This window comes from Heliangelus exortis, chromosome 26 (genome assembly GCF_036169615.1).
Source record: "Heliangelus exortis chromosome 26, bHelExo1.hap1, whole genome shotgun sequence".
In the NCBI taxonomy this organism is placed as follows: Eukaryota; Metazoa; Chordata; class Aves; order Apodiformes; family Trochilidae; genus Heliangelus; species Heliangelus exortis.
Window position 1 is genome coordinate 6,208,131 of NC_092447.1, and position 14,474 is coordinate 6,222,604.

General features: G+C 56.5%; 2 protein-coding genes across 4 annotated transcripts; both read left to right on the forward strand.

Annotated features, from left to right (window-relative positions):
• The first annotated feature begins 276 nt into the window (after positions 1 to 276).
• Positions 277 to 7,481, forward strand: STT3A (STT3 oligosaccharyltransferase complex catalytic subunit A). 3 transcript variants are annotated; one of them, XM_071769004.1, is made up of 19 exons: positions 277 to 341; positions 1,195 to 1,277; positions 1,421 to 1,540; positions 1,992 to 2,052; positions 2,217 to 2,338; positions 2,431 to 2,576; positions 2,670 to 2,760; positions 3,533 to 3,639; positions 3,975 to 4,139; positions 4,223 to 4,403; positions 4,659 to 4,814; positions 4,925 to 5,016; positions 5,561 to 5,716; positions 5,801 to 5,989; positions 6,069 to 6,185; positions 6,268 to 6,370; positions 6,659 to 6,847; positions 6,946 to 7,061; positions 7,149 to 7,481. In XM_071769004.1, exons 3-19 carry the CDS (start codon positions 1,453 to 1,455, stop codon positions 7,185 to 7,187), a joined length of 2,118 nt encoding a protein of 705 aa, XP_071625105.1. In that variant the 5' UTR covers positions 277 to 341; positions 1,195 to 1,277; positions 1,421 to 1,452; the 3' UTR covers positions 7,188 to 7,481. The 3 variants fall into 3 exon arrangements, with proteins under 3 accessions (XP_071625105.1, XP_071625106.1, XP_071625107.1); XM_071769005.1 differs by having other exon boundaries at positions 1,433 to 1,540; XM_071769006.1 differs by lacking the exon at positions 1,421 to 1,540.
• Positions 7,482 to 7,652: 171 nt separating this feature from the next.
• CHEK1 (checkpoint kinase 1) lies at positions 7,653 to 13,871 on the forward strand. Its single transcript, XM_071769156.1, has 12 exons — positions 7,653 to 7,803; positions 8,326 to 8,549; positions 8,647 to 8,711; positions 9,242 to 9,311; positions 9,410 to 9,598; positions 10,081 to 10,185; positions 10,692 to 10,787; positions 11,042 to 11,150; positions 12,042 to 12,210; positions 13,088 to 13,219; positions 13,326 to 13,427; positions 13,656 to 13,871. The coding sequence occupies exons 1-12, from the start codon at positions 7,739 to 7,741 to the stop codon at positions 13,749 to 13,751; spliced, it is 1,422 nt and encodes a 473-aa protein (XP_071625257.1). The 5' UTR covers positions 7,653 to 7,738; the 3' UTR covers positions 13,752 to 13,871.
• The last annotated feature ends 603 nt before the right edge of the window (positions 13,872 to 14,474 follow it).

Consider the following 14,474-nt stretch of genomic DNA (forward strand, 5'->3'; position numbering starts at 1 on the left):
CTTCCCGGGGCGCCGCCCACGTGGCGGGGCCGCTCCGCTTCCGCCCACGTGACCTGACCGGCCACGCCCCCTTGGTGCGCCCCAAGCCCGCGCGGACACGTCACGGCTCGTTCACGAGCCGGCTCCGCCCCTCGCCCCGCCCCGTCCCGCCCTTCACCAATGGAGAGGCGCCGTGGGTGGTTCGCTCCGTCCCGCCCTCTGCCTGCGCGCCCGGCGTGGCGGCCAATCAGAGCCGCCGCTTTTAGAGTGGCGTCTGCGTGGACCAATGGGAAGCGGGGGGGGGGCGGGAGGAGCCGCGCGGGGCGGATGGCCGGGGTGGCGGTGCCCAGCGCGGAGCCCCGGTGAGAGGCGGGGGGGGCCCGGGCGGGGGTCAGCGGGGCCTGGGGTGAAGGGATGGGGCGATCCGGGGACGTGGGGTGAGCGGCTGGGGGGAGCTGTGGGGCTGAGAGGGGCGTGGGGCTGTGGGGTGGGGGCTGAAGGGAGCCAGGGCCTGGGGGGTGGAGGGGTGAGGGGCGTGGGGCTGAGAGGTGCCTGGGGCCGCGGGGTGAGGGGTTATGAGGGGCCTGGGGCTGTGGGGTGAGGGGTTTAGGGGCTGTGGGGGTGAGGGGCTGCGGGGTTATGGGGTGCTAGGGCCGTGTGGGGTTGTGGAGTGTCCAGGTCTGGGGTGAGAGTTATGGGGGGAGAGGCTGTGATGGGGGGGGTTCAGTTCTATGGGGTTTGGGGTGCCCGTGGGTAGAGCCCCTCCTGCCCAGCAGGCACGGGCGTCCCGTTGGTAAGAGCTGGTGATCATCATCATCATCCCCGGGGGAACCAGCAAATAATTAAGACATGAGAATGATTTCTGTAGCAATTAGTGACAGAAGAGCAGCAGAATCCCTTCTGGGTCACAGAGAGGTGGGTTTGTCAGGCCCAGTTGGTGTTTGATTTATAAAGCTCAGCCTGGCCACATCCACTCTCGTTCAGCAGGGGTGGGATCTGAGGGTTTATCCACCAGGTCTGGGGCTGAATCTGCAGGGAGTGGTGTTTGGGGTTTTTTTCTGGATTTATTGCATGAAGAAGTACTTGAGTTAAAGCAGGGTGTTTTTTAAGAGAAGAAAACTTGATTTTTGTTTTAATGTGTGGTTCAAAAGCAGTGGTTGAACTCTAGAGAAAAATCAGCTCAAAGCTGACACCTGGGTTGTGTTTTTCACACAGAGAAATAGAAACATCTTCTGCCCCAAAGAAGTTCTGCTCCTTGTGAAACAAAGTAAAACCTCAGCCCAGAGCTGGGAGCTCAGGTGAGGATGGGAAGCAGGAGTTTGGGAGGGGAGAGAGGGATCAGCCACAGCCCCCTGGGGCAGGAGTGTTTCAGGTGTTTTGTGACAGGGTAGAGAGGTGGTGGGGCTGGCTCCCTGCATTCACCTTCCCTCTTTGTTTCCAGGGGAGTCCTCAGGCTCTGCCTTGGATGCCAAGATGACCAAGTTGGGGTTCCTGCGGCTGTCTTACGAGAAGCAGGACACTCTGCTCAAGCTCCTCATCCTCTCCATGGCAGCTGTGCTCTGTAAGTCCCTGTTCTGATGGACCCTGTGATGGAGCCACCTCAGCTCCTTTCTCCTTTACCTCTTGTGGGTGGAGCCTCCTCAGATTTTTCCTCTTCTTTTCCCTGTCATGAATGGAACCACCTCAGCTCCTCTTTCATCTTTTCCCTCTTGTGGATGAAGCTCCCTCAGCTCCTTCCTCTTCTTTTACTGTTCTTTTATCTCTGTGGACAGAGCCACCTCAGCTCCTTTTTCTTTTACCTCTTGGGGCTGGAACCACCTCAGCTCCTTTCTCCTCTTTCACCTTTTGTGGAGCTCTCACTTTCCTGAAGCCAAGCTCCACACCCCTTCCTTGGAGAAACACGTTTCTGTCTCCCCAGTGACAACTTTGAGACAAAAACCATTTGAAGTTAGTAAAGCAGCAGATAAAGCTTGGTCTCACAGGCTGACTCTGCCCTTTCTCTCCCTTTGCAGCTTTCTCCACCAGGCTTTTCTCTGTCTTAAGATTTGAAAGCGTCATCCACGAGTTTGACCCGTGAGTGTTTCCCCTCTCCCATTCCTCGGGGGGGTTTGTTGTTTTTTTGTCTCTTCTGGAAAACACAGAAATTTGGGTGGCCTCAAGTGGAGGGTTTGGGCAGGAGGGTCAGGTCAGGTCCTACCTCTGGAGGAGGGGATGCTGAGAGCTTGTGAGCCTTTCAGGTACTTCAACTACCGCACCACCCGCTTCCTGGCAGAGGAAGGATTCTACAAATTCCACAACTGGTTCGACGACCGTGCCTGGTACCCCCTGGGCAGGATCATCGGGGGCACCATTTACCCAGGTACCCCCAGCAGAGCTCTCCTGGCCCTCAGCCCTTCCCTCAGCTGCCGTTGGTGGTTGCCAGCAGCCCCTGACAGTGTCTGTGTGCCCCAGGGCTGATGATCACCTCTGCAGCCATTTACCACGTCCTGCACTTCTTCCACATCACCATCGACATCCGCAACGTCTGCGTCTTTCTGGCTCCCCTCTTCTCCTCCTTCACCACCATCGTCACCTACCACCTCACCAAAGAGCTCAAGGTCAGGACACGCACCTGTGGGTTTCCTTTCAGCTCACAGGGATGTTTTTTTATCACCAGCCCTAAAACCTGCTCCTGGTCTCTGTCCTCTCAGGATGCTGGTGCAGGTCTCCTCGCTGCCGCCATGATCGCCGTGGTGCCCGGCTACATCTCCCGCTCCGTCGCCGGCTCCTACGACAACGAGGGTGAGGAGCACAGAGCCTCAGGATAGGCTGGGCTGGAAGGGATCATCCAGATCCAACCCCCCTGTGTGGGCAGGGACACCTCCCACCCGCCCAGGGTGCTCCAAGGCCCATCCGACCCGGGCTGAGACAGTGCCAGGGATGGGGCAGCCACAGCTTCTTGGGGCTTGGCACCCTCACACCAAAGAATTTTTTCCTAATGTCCAACCTAATTCTTCCCTTTTCAACTTTTAAACATTGCTCCTTGTCCTCTCACTACACATCCATGTCCAAAGCCCTCCCACAGCTTGCTTGTAACCCCCTTCAGATACTGGAAAGCTGCTACGAGGTCACCTCAGAGCCTCCTCTTCTCCAGGCTGAACAACCCCAATTCCCTCAGCCTGGCTTCCCAGGGAGGTGCTCAGCCCTCTGAGGATTTGAGTGGCTCTGCTCTGGATAAGCTCCAACAGCTCCATGTCCTTATGCTGGGGACTCCAGAACTGGACACAGTGCTCCAGGTGGGGTCTCCCAAGAGCAGGGAAACCTTCAAAAGACTTGCAGGGTTTTCCTTCTTCTGCTCAGGGTTGGAGCTGCTGCAGGGCTCTTCCAGAGTTTTATTGCTCTTCTGGCAATAATTTTGGTCCTCATCATGTTCATGTCCCTCTGGTTCCACATGAGGGCATCAAAAGCATTTATATTTATATTTTTAATATCTGGTGCACCCTGGCATTAAAATACTGATGTTTCTGGGCTGATAGGAGCTTGCTGTGACCTTTTCCTGTCCTTCCTTACCCAGGTATTGCCATTTTCTGCATGCTCTTGACTTACTACATGTGGATCAAAGCTGTCAAGACTGGCTCCATCTATTGGGCAGCCATGTGTGCCCTGGCTTATTTCTACATGGTGAGCTTCTGGGTAGGGGGACTGAAAAAACACACCCCAGGAAGTCCTCCTGGTCCTCAGGGAGCTGGAGCCTTGGTGGAGGGTTTGGCACGGGAATGAGATGGGTTTGTTCTTGTTTGTTCCCACTTTCCCCAACCCAGCTGGTTTTTGGGAGAGGTTTTATGAGAAGCTCTGAAAAATTTGAGCTTCTGGCAGCTGGGGCTGTTGGGGATATCCTTGGAGAGAGCTGCTGGGCCAGAACCCCTGAAGAAGCAACCTGCTGCCCTTCACCTCTGCTGTGTGACCTTTTCCCTCCTGACACTTGTGGGTTTTCTGTTTGTTTTCTCTCCTGGAAGGTCTCCTCGTGGGGTGGCTACGTCTTCCTGATCAACCTCATCCCCCTGCATGTCCTGGTGCTGATGCTGACCGGACGCTTCTCCCACAGGATCTACGTGGCCTACTGCACTGTCTACTGCTTGGGAACCATCCTCTCCATGCAGATCTCTTTTGTTGGCTTCCAGGTGAGGACCAAGGGTGTTTTTTAGGCTCGGGAATAGTTTATTTTGTGGTTTGGTGGCTCCTATTTTCCTCCTCCTCCTCGCAGCCTGTCCTCTCCTCGGAGCACATGGCCGCCCTTGGGGTCTTTGGCCTGTGTCAGATCCACGCCTTCGTTGACTACCTGAGGAGCAAGCTCAACCCCCAGCAGTTTGAGATCCTCTTCAGGAGTGTCATCTCCCTCGTTGGCTTCGTCCTCCTCTCCATCGGGGCTGTGCTGATGCTGACAGGTAGCCCTGGGCTGGTAGCAGTGACCCCTTCTGAGGCCCAGTGTCCATCTGGAGAAGCAAAGATGGGCTGAGAATGAAGGTGGGGTGGGGGGATATAGGGGGAAATGTCATTTTAGGGTAAAACTGCCCTTGGCTTCTTCTCTAAAATGGCGGTTTTGAGGACCAGAGGTGACACAAGGTCCATGAGGGAACACCTTGGCCTTGCCTCCTGCTCCCTGCTGGAACTTGATGCTATTTTTTGGGCCTCTTCCCCAGGGAAAATCTCCCCGTGGACGGGACGTTTCTACTCCCTGCTGGACCCTTCCTATGCCAAGAACAACATCCCCATCATCGCCTCTGTCTCTGAGCACCAGCCCACCACGTGGTCCTCCTACTACTTTGACCTCCAGCTCCTCGTTTTCATGTTCCCAGGTAAGCACAGCACAGGATGGCATCGCCACCCTCTTGATGACATCACCAGAAGGTTTTGTTTTGCCTTCTTTTCCAGCTCTGAGGCATTTTCTCCCTCTCTCCTCCTGCAGTGGGTCTCTACTACTGCTTCAGCAACCTCTCAGATGCCCGCATCTTCATCATCATGTATGGTGTGACCAGCATGTACTTCTCAGCTGTGATGGTGAGGGCTGACAGAACCCATTGGAACCTTCATGGGGCTTTGCTCCCTTCCTTAAAACTGGTTTATGTGCAGCCATGTCACAAAACTTAACTGGTTTTGGTGTTACTGCCTTTGCCCACCACCACGTCTCTTGGTTCCTGGTCTCCCGTAGCTGAGTTGCAAATCCAAACAACTTCTCCAGGTCTCTGAGGAGGAACTGATGACCAATGGCTGCTCATGAGCCTGTTTCCACTCTGGCTCAAGCACTGCAAGCCCTAAGCAGGGTTGAGTTCTGGTGTGGAGGCATCTCCTCATTCTTGGCTCCACCTCAGAATGCCAGAGGGTGTTAAATTGAAGTCACTTGGCCAGTTTGGAGAACTTCAGAGAACTTCCCCTAGGGCTTTCCCACCCACTAAAAAAATCAGCTGTGAGTTTATCTCCAGGCTGATGTTTCCTCTGGATTCAAGATGCTGGATGAAAGATGGTGTTTTATTTCCCTCTTCTCTCTGATTTCTGTTCAGATTTCTTCTTCAAGAGGCACTGACTCTTCTGCTGTCCCCCCTAGGTGCGTCTCATGCTGGTGCTGGCCCCAGTGATGTGCATCCTGTCTGGCATTGGGGTTTCTCAGGTGTTGTCCACCTACATGAAGAACCTGGACATCAGCAGGCCGGACAAGAAGAGCAAAAAGCAGCAGGACTCCACCTACCCCATCAAAAACGAGGTGAGCAGTGAAGGAGGAGACACCCAGCCCTGGTGGGGGTGAGTGCAGGAGGTTGGTGGTGCTGACCCTGACTTGTTCCCCCAGGTTGCCAGTGGCATGATCCTGGTCATGGCTTTCTTCCTGATCACCTACACCTTCCACTCCACCTGGGTGACCAGCGAGGCCTATTCCTCTCCTTCCATTGTCCTCTCTGCCCGGGGTGGGGATGGCAGCAGGATCATCTTTGATGACTTCAGAGAAGCTTACTACTGGCTGCGTCACAACACGCCGGAGGTAACGGGGGTAAATCTGGTGGTGGGGACACAAGGTTGTCCCCTGAGAAGCTGACAGCACCTCTGGTGTTGGGGTGCAGGATGCCAAGGTGATGTCCTGGTGGGACTACGGGTACCAGATAACAGCCATGGCCAACCGCACCATCCTGGTGGACAACAACACCTGGAACAACACTCACATCTCCCGTGTGGGGCAGGTGGGTCCTTCCCTCAGCCACTGCCTTGCCCTGTCCTGCCCGGGGACACCACCTGGCGTGACTGACCCCTCCTCCACTTCAGGCAATGGCATCCACGGAGGAGAAAGCCTACGAGATCATGAGGGAGCTGGATGTCAGCTACGTGCTGGTGATCTTTGGAGGCCTCACTGGGTACTCATCTGATGGTAAGGTGTCACTCTGAGCTGGGCCAAAGCCATCCACGGGGCACTGGGGGGGTAGGCTTCTCCAAAGCAGCCCTTGGAGGAGCCAAGTCCCACCTTCAGCTTGGCTGTGAAGTGGAAATTACCAGAATGTTCCTCTCTGGCAGCTGCACATCGTGCCCCCAACTCAGCCCCTCAGTTTTGATCCTCAACTCAGCCCCTCGCTCTTTGCCCCCAACTCCTCACTCTTTGCCCCTCACTTTTTACCCCCCCACCCAACTCCAGGCCTCACGCTCTCTCTCCACCTTCCAGACATCAACAAGTTCCTGTGGATGGTGCGGATTGGGGGCAGCACCGACACCGGCCGCCACATCAAGGAGCACGACTACTACACCCCCACGGGGGAGTTCCGTGTTGACCGCGAGGGCTCCCCGGTGCTCCTCAACTGCCTCATGTACAAGATGTGCTACTACCGCTTTGGCCAGGTCTACACTGAGGCCAGTGAGTCCCCAAAACCCCTCGCCATGGGGGGGAGGACACAATTTTGGGCTGCCCCAAGCTCCCCGGGGTGACCCTGCCTCTCCTTTGCCCTCTCCTAGAGCGGCCGCCCGGCTACGACCGGGTGAGGAACGCCGAGATCGGCAACAAGGACTTTGAGCTGGACGTGCTGGAGGAGGCCTACACCACAGAGCACTGGTTGGTCCGAATATACAAGGTGCGGCCCCAAAAACCACCCTAAACCCTCCGAATTTGGGAAAACCTGCAATTTTTACCACCACTCACCTTGTTTTTCCCCACCCAGGTGAAGGATTTGGACAACCGTGGCCTGTCGAGGACGTAGAGGAGCCACCTGCGCGCCGCTCACCGCACTGACCCCACCTGGGCCTGTGAAGCAGAAGTTCTGGGGGTTTCTTTTGGGTTGTTTTTGTTTGGTGGTTTTTTTTTGAGGGTGGGTTGTTTTCTACCGTTTGTAAGTGCAGGCAGAAGATGGGGGGGGACCAATCCCCGCCCCTGCCCGCCTGGGAGGGGTTTTTATACACGGAGCAGTTGCCAAATCGGGAGCCAACAGCTCGAGCCGGGGCTTGATCAGCGGGCGATGATGAGGAATAATTATTAAATTTTAAAGAAAAGAAAACATTTTTGGGTTCTCTCCCCACCCCAGAGCGCGCGGGAAGGGATTTGGGGGGCTTTGGGGGGGGGTGGATGGAACCGACCCCAGGAGGGATGGAGGGGAGGGACGGAGCATCCCGGGGAGGGGCCGGGGGAGGAGGGGCCCATTCATCCTGCGCGCGCAGGGCGGGGCGGGGCTCCGTGGCGCTGGCGGGAAAAAGCAGCGTTGCGGGACCGGGACCGGGACCGGGTTCCGAGCCGGCATCGGTTCCGGTTTCCGGGATGGCGGTACCTTTCGTGGAGGACTGGGACCTGGTGCAGACGCTGGGAGAAGGCGCCTACGGGGAGTGAGTCCGAGGAGGGGAAGGTGGGGGGGGGGGGATTGCCCGCCCCCTGCCCGCCCCTTTGCTCGCCCTTTGCTTGTCCCTTGCTTGCCTCTGTTTGCCCACCAATCACCCTCTGCTTGCCCACCACTTGCCCCCTGCTTGCCCCTTGTGTGCACTACGTGGCCACCGCTTGCCCACCACTTAGCCTCAGCTCGTCCCTTGCGTGTCCCTTACATAGCCACCACTTGTCCCCTCCTTACCCCTTGTGTCCCCACCACTTGTCTCTTACTTGCTACCTGCCTGGCCACTGTTTGCCCTCTCCTTGGCCCCAGCTTGCCCACCACTCACCTCCCTGCTTGCCCAACATTTGCCCTAAAATTGCTCCCTGCGTGGCCACTACGTGGCTACTGCTCGTCCTCTCCTTGCCTCTTCTGTCCCCTCTACGTGGCCACTGCTTGCCCTCTCTTTGCCTGTAGCATGTCCCTAATGTTCCTGCCTGTGTGGCCACCACTTGACCCCCACCCCTCCTCTGTGTCCCCCCAGGGTGCAGTTGGCCGTCAATCGCCGCACGGAGGAGGCGGTGGCCGTCAAGATCGTGGACATGAAGCGAGCAGCTGAGTGCCCGGAGAACATCAAGAAGGAAATCTGCATCAACAAGATGCTCAACCACGAGAACGTCGTCAAGTTCTACGGGCACCGGCGGGAAGGGGCCACTCAGTACCTGTTCCTGGAGTACTGCAGCGGGGGGGAGCTCTTCGACCGCATCGGTGGGTGGAAAACAGCCCTGAGCCCTTGTGGGACGGGGCCTTGGGGGAGGAGTCCTGCCCTGACGGCCTGGGGCTTGGGATTCTCCTTCCCATCCAGAGCCCGACATCGGGATGCCGGAGCACGAGGCGCAGAGGTTCTTCCAGCAGCTGATCGCTGGCGTGGTGAGTGTGGTGGGGATGCTGGGGATGTCGGGGTTGGTGCTAGAGGTGCCGGGGGAGATGCTGGTGGTGATGCTGGTGATGTCAGAGAAGATCTGGGAGGTGCCAGTGGAAATACTGGTGATACTGGCAGTGACACTGGTGATGCTGGAGGGTATGTGAGAGGTGCCAGTGGGGGTGCTGGTGATACTGGCAGCAATGCTGGTGATGCTGGCAATGGTACTGGTGGTGCCAGTGGTGGTGCTGACAGTAGTACTGGTGATACCAGATAAGATGCAAGGTCTGCCAGTGGAGGTGCTGGTGATACTGGCAACAATGATAGGGATGCCACTGGTGATGCTGGCAATGGTACTGGTGATGCCAGTGTTGTTGGTGATGCCAGTGGTGGTGATACTGGTGATGCTGGCAGCGATGGTGATGATGGTGGTGGTCCTTGTGGTGCCAGTGGAGATGCTGGTGGTGCTGGCAGTGCTGTTGGTGACACTGGTGGTAGTGCTGGTGACCCCATCAGCCTTCCCCCCCTCCCTCCCCAGGTCTATCTGCACAGCATGGGCATCACCCACCGTGACCTGAAGCCGGAGAACCTCTTGCTGGATGAGCGTGGTAGGAGAGGGACCCTCCCCACCCCTCTCCACCCTTTGCTTTCCCTCTTAAGTTAAATTTCCCTCTTAAATGTCTTTTCTGCTCCTGCTGGGCTCCAGACACCCTGAAGATCTCTGACTTCGGCCTGGCCACCGTTTTCCGTCACCAGGGCCGGGAGCGGCGGCTGAGCCGGATGTGTGGGACCCTCCCCTACGTGGCCCCCGAGCTCCTGCGCCGCCCCGAGTTCCGTGCAGAACCCGTCGACGTCTGGGCCTGCGGCGTGGTGCTGACTGCCATGCTGGCTGGGGGTGGGCAGGGATGGGGAGGAGGAGGGTGGGGAGAGTTGGGAGTTTGGGATGAGGAGGGAGGATGTTTGGGAGGAGTAGGGGAGGGGTAGGGGATGGGATGTGGGGAATGAGCACGGAGCAAGGAGGGGTGGATGTTGGGACTGAGCAGGGGATGAGTGTGGAAGGAGTAAGGGTGGGCATGGGATCAGTAGGAGTGAACATATTGAATGAGTATTGGGTGGGCATTTGGAATGATTTGGGGAGAAGTATGGAAGGAGTAGAGGAGGATGGAAGGAATTAGTAGGTGTGGATGTATGGATGAGTAGGGGTTGGATAAGTGAAAAGAACAGGGAAACACGTGGAGGGATGGATGAGGGGAAGGGTCTGTTTGAGGGGCAGAGGGGGTGGATGGGATGAGGAGAGGTGGACATATGTTTCCCATTCCATCCCCTGCTGGTGCCTTCTCCCCTGGATTCCATCCCCCTGGTGGCTTCTCCCCCCAGAGCTGCCCTGGGACCAGCCCAGTGACACCTGCCAGGAGTACAGTGACTGGAAGGAGCACAAGACCTACCTCCCACCCTGGAAGAAGATTGATTCAGCACCTTTGGGTGAGCAAACAGCCCCTGTCCCATCACAAACAGGGCTGGGAGGGCTTGGAAGTTGCTTGAAGGGGTGCTCTGGAGAGCTCCAGAGGTCCCACAGAACTCCAAAGATCCCAGGGAGCAGCTCCCAGAGGTCGCACCAATCCCCAAATGTCCCAGGGAGCTGTTTTTAAGGTTCCAGGGAGCTTCTAAAGGTCCTGGAGAGTCCTAAATGTTCTCCTATGTAGGAAGAATATTCACAGGAGCTCTAGATTATTTACTTCCATCAGTAATTTTCCATGATGGCCACAGCTTGAATTGGGTCTTTGGCAACTTCCAGGAGGGGTCTTGGGCAGAGCTCCAAGTAGGGCTGGGGAGTGCCTGGTGTCCCCAAGTGCCTGTAGCTGCAGCAGGACCAGAAGGTCCCCAATTATTCCACCTCAGCAACCCAGTGGGTGAGATCAGAAAGTGTTGGATGGTTTTGTGGTGTTGAAAGAAGCACATTGGCCTCATCTCCATCCTATCTCCTCCAGCTCTGCTCCACAAGATCCTGATGGAGAGCCCCTCAGCCCGGATCACCATCCCTGACATCAAGAAGGACCGGTGGTTCAGCAGACCCCTCAAAAAAGGTCTGGGGAGACCAGGGAACACTTGGACCCCTCTCAGCTTGGGGAGAGGACAACTGGGCACCGGACACTTGGACACGCCCAACTCTTCCCTGGGACACCTGGCCCTGAGTGGCTGCTGCTGAGGGGATTTTTTTGGCTGATTGGTGGACACTTGTCCCAGGGGGGAGTTGGCAGGGTGGGAGTGTCTGGTGGCACCCAGTTGTCCCAGCACCCCTCTGGTTGAGGGGCTGACGGGGTGCCCTGTCCCTTCGCAGGTGTCAAGCGGGCCCAGGGCTCCTCAGGGGGGGTCTGTGACTCCCCTGGGGGCTTCTCCAAGCCCGTCCGCTCCGACATGGACTTCTCGCCGGGGAAGAGTGCGCTGGGGTGAGGCCCCTCCCTGCAGGGCTCTGCGGGGGGCAGGTTCTGCCTGTTTGCAGTGGCACCCCGGGGTGCTTTGCCGGCCCAAAGTGTTGGCACAACCCCTGGTGGGTGTTGGGACCCTGCAGGGCTCTGCACGCTGCAGTGCTTCACACCTTGCAGGACTTGTGCAGTTCTGTGCACACCTGAGGCTTCCTGCCTTGCATCTGTTTGCATGTTCCAGGGCTTTACACCCTGCAGTTCTTTGGCACGTTGGATTTCTTTTCCTTTTTGTGGGTCTTTGCAGCTGTTTGCACATTGCAGGGCTTTTTGCAAGACTTCACACTGCTATTCTTTTACACCTGGCAGTTCTGTGCAGTGTGCAAGGCTCTGCACATGCAGTTCTTTGCACATCGGGTTCTTGGTGCTTGGCAAGATGCTGCTCTGTGGGGCTCTTTGCATGTTGCAGTTCTTTGGGTGTTATTCAGGCTCTTTGCAGGGTGAGTTCTTTGCAGTGTGCAAGGTTTTGCACTGTGCAGTTCTGTGCACATTCAGGGCTTTCTGCATTGCACTGATTTGCACTTTGCAGGTCTGTGCACACTGCAGGGCTTTGCCTATTGCACAACTTTGCATTTTGCAGTTCTGTGTTCTTTGCAGGACACTGCACAGCTCTTTGCACGCTGCAGTTTTTGCACTTTGCAGGACCCCACTGTGCATTTCTTTGCATGGCTTTCTGCTTTCCAGTTCTTTGCAGCTTGCAGGACTCGGAAGTTTTCTCCATGCTACTTTGCACCCTGCAGGTTTTGTTTTGCGGTTTTTTTTCTTTTTGCGGGTTGAAATTTCTTCGCAGGCTGCACTTTCCTGCCCTGTGCCGCCCCTTTTCTCTCCATCCCTGACCCCACCCCGTATCCCCTCCAGGGAGGACCGCGCTGGTTACTCCACCTCGCAGCCGGAGCTGGGGACGCTGTGGGACAGCGGAGCGGCCACCATCGACCGCCTGGTGCAGGGCATCAGCTTCTCCCAGCCCGCACGCCCCGAGCACATGCTGCTCAGCAGCCAGCTCCTCGGCACCCCCGGCTCCTCCCAGGTGGGCTGGGCAACCTCGGGGCGCGGCTGGGCAACCTCGGGGAGGCAGCTTGCAATAGTGTGAAGATCTGGGGTTGCAACTCCTTTGATATTTTGGTTACTTGGGGTGCAGCACTGCAATGCTGCGAAGATTTGGGGTGCAGCTCTGCAATAGTTGGGGTGCAGCTATTCAATATTCAGGGTGCAATATTCAGCTCTGCAATATTTGGGGTGGGATTTGCAATATTTAAATATTTGGGGTGCCACTCTGCAATATTGGGAAGATTGGGAGAGCAACTTGGCAGGATTTTGAGTACTAGAAATACTTGGGGTGCAGTGTTGCAATATTTGGGGTGCAACTTGGGTTGCAGGTATTCAGGGTGCAGCTTTGCAGGATTTTGAATATTTGGGGTGCAGGTTTGCAAGATGGGGAACATTTGGGTACAAGTCACCAATATTTGCAATATTTGGAAAATCAGAGGTGCAAGTTTGCAATATTTGGAATATTTGAGTTGTGCAACTCTGCTGTATTGAGAAGATGTGGGATGGAACTTTGCAGGATTTTGAATATTTGAAATGTTTGGGGTGCAGCTTTGCAATAGTGTATTTGGGGTGCAGAGTTGCCATATTGGTAATATTTGGGATGCAGCTGGTAATATATGAGGTGCAGCTTTGCAGGGCTTGGAGTATTTGGGGTGCAGCTTTGTAACATTAGGAGTGTTTGAGGCAGAGTTTCACAATATTGGGAGTATTTGGGGCGAGATTTGCAGCGTTTGGAGCCTGTGCAGCATGGGTGCAGCTCCTCAGGCCGTGTCCTCCTGCAGGTGGCAGCAGCCGGGCAGGGTTGGGGGCTGTCCTTCGGGTGTCAGTGACCCTTGGGGTGTTTTTTGGGGGTGCAGAGCCCGTGGCAGAGGCTGGTGAAGAGGATGACCCGGTTCTTCACCAAACTGGATGCCGAGGGCTCTTACCACGCGCTGCGGGAAGCCTGTGAGAAGATGGGCTATGGGTGGAAGAAGTCCTGCACCAACCAGGTGGGGTCTGGGGGGGCAAAACCCAAGGTGGGGGGCAGAATCCCACCCCCATCCCTCATGCTAACCTGGCTACAAATAATTGGGGGACCACCCCCACTGCTTGCAGGTGACCATCTCGACCACAGACAGGAGGAACAACCAGCTCCTCTTCAAGGTGAGCCTGGTGGAGATGGAGAGCAAGATCCTGGTGGATTTCCGCCTTTCCAAGGTGAGCAGGGGGGGAGCATGGGGTGGGGTTGAGGGGGTGCAGGGTCCTGCAAGACCATGTAACAGGGGTGCAGACAGAACCCTGCAGGGTGGGTGCAGGACCCTCCCAGCTGGGTGCATGGAGCACACAAGGTGGTTCAGGACCAAGGGTTGGAGGGGGGGGGGGGGTACCTGCCAGGTATCAGGAGCCCCCCAAGCCCCCTCCCACACCCCACCTCTCCCCACGCAGGGCGATGGGCTGGAGTTCAAGAGGCATTTCCTGAAGATCAAGGGCAAGCTCAGCGACATCATCAGCACCCAGAAGGTCTGGCTGCCTGCCACATGAGCCCTGCACCCCTCACCCTCCTCCTCCTCCTCCTCCTCCTCCTCCTCCTCCTCACCCTCACCCACCCACCACAGGGCTTCCTGTTTTAAAGGTTCAATAAAGTCCTTGGGGGGGAACAAAGTGAGGGGTTGGGTTTTGTTCACTCTGAACCCTACTGATTACCTTATTGACTCTGAACCCTACTGACCTCCTGCCCCTGATGCTGCCACAGACAGCTCCGGCCCTAAACCACCCCATTCCCCACCCCTCTCCTGCAAAATTTGGGGGCTGGCACCCCCCCTTTCCCACCCTTTGCCCTCATTACCCAACCTCTCTAATTACTTTTCTGCAGGACTAACGAGCCAGGAGCTGCCAGGGCTCGTTAGTGCTGGAACAGGGGTGAGGAGCTGGGGATTAACCCCGAGGGGAAGACACCCCTCAAAACACAACCCCTCCCCCCAGTCTCTTCCCCAAGCCCTAGTAGGAGATTTTGGGTCTAGAAAATGCTTTTTTAACTTGTTTCACCTTTTAATCTCCCTTTCCTTAACTCGTTTTTTTAATTCCTCCCCCTTGGGCAAAGCAATTAGCGGCGAATTTTTAATTACACGACCCCAGGCAAGGGGGAAGCCACCACCTCGACCTCCTTTGCTTTTCAAGGGATTAAGCTCCTTTAATTGTCCAGGAGATCACGGATTGCAGCCGAGGGAGGGGGGGGATAATTAGGCTAAAAACCTGGGGTTTCTG

Bases quoted from the DNA above. Each gene is read 5' to 3' on its own strand.
- STT3A (XM_071769004.1), top strand. From the start codon at position 1,453: ATGACCAAGTTGGGGTTCCTGCGGCTGTCTTACGAGAAGCAGGACACT. The intron at 2,053-2,216 runs GTGAGTGTTTCC...TGAGCCTTTCAG, and splicing joins GTCATCCACGAGTTTGACCC to GTACTTCAACTACCGCACCA. The intron at 5,017-5,560 runs GTGAGGGCTGAC...TGTCCCCCCTAG, and splicing joins TGTACTTCTCAGCTGTGATG to GTGCGTCTCATGCTGGTGCT.
- CHEK1 (XM_071769156.1), top strand. From the start codon at position 7,739: ATGGCGGTACCTTTCGTGGAGGACTGGGACCTGGTGCAGACGCTGGGA. The intron at 9,312-9,409 runs GTAGGAGAGGGA...GCTGGGCTCCAG, and splicing joins CCTCTTGCTGGATGAGCGTG to ACACCCTGAAGATCTCTGAC. The intron at 10,186-10,691 runs GTGAGCAAACAG...TATCTCCTCCAG, and splicing joins GATTGATTCAGCACCTTTGG to CTCTGCTCCACAAGATCCTG.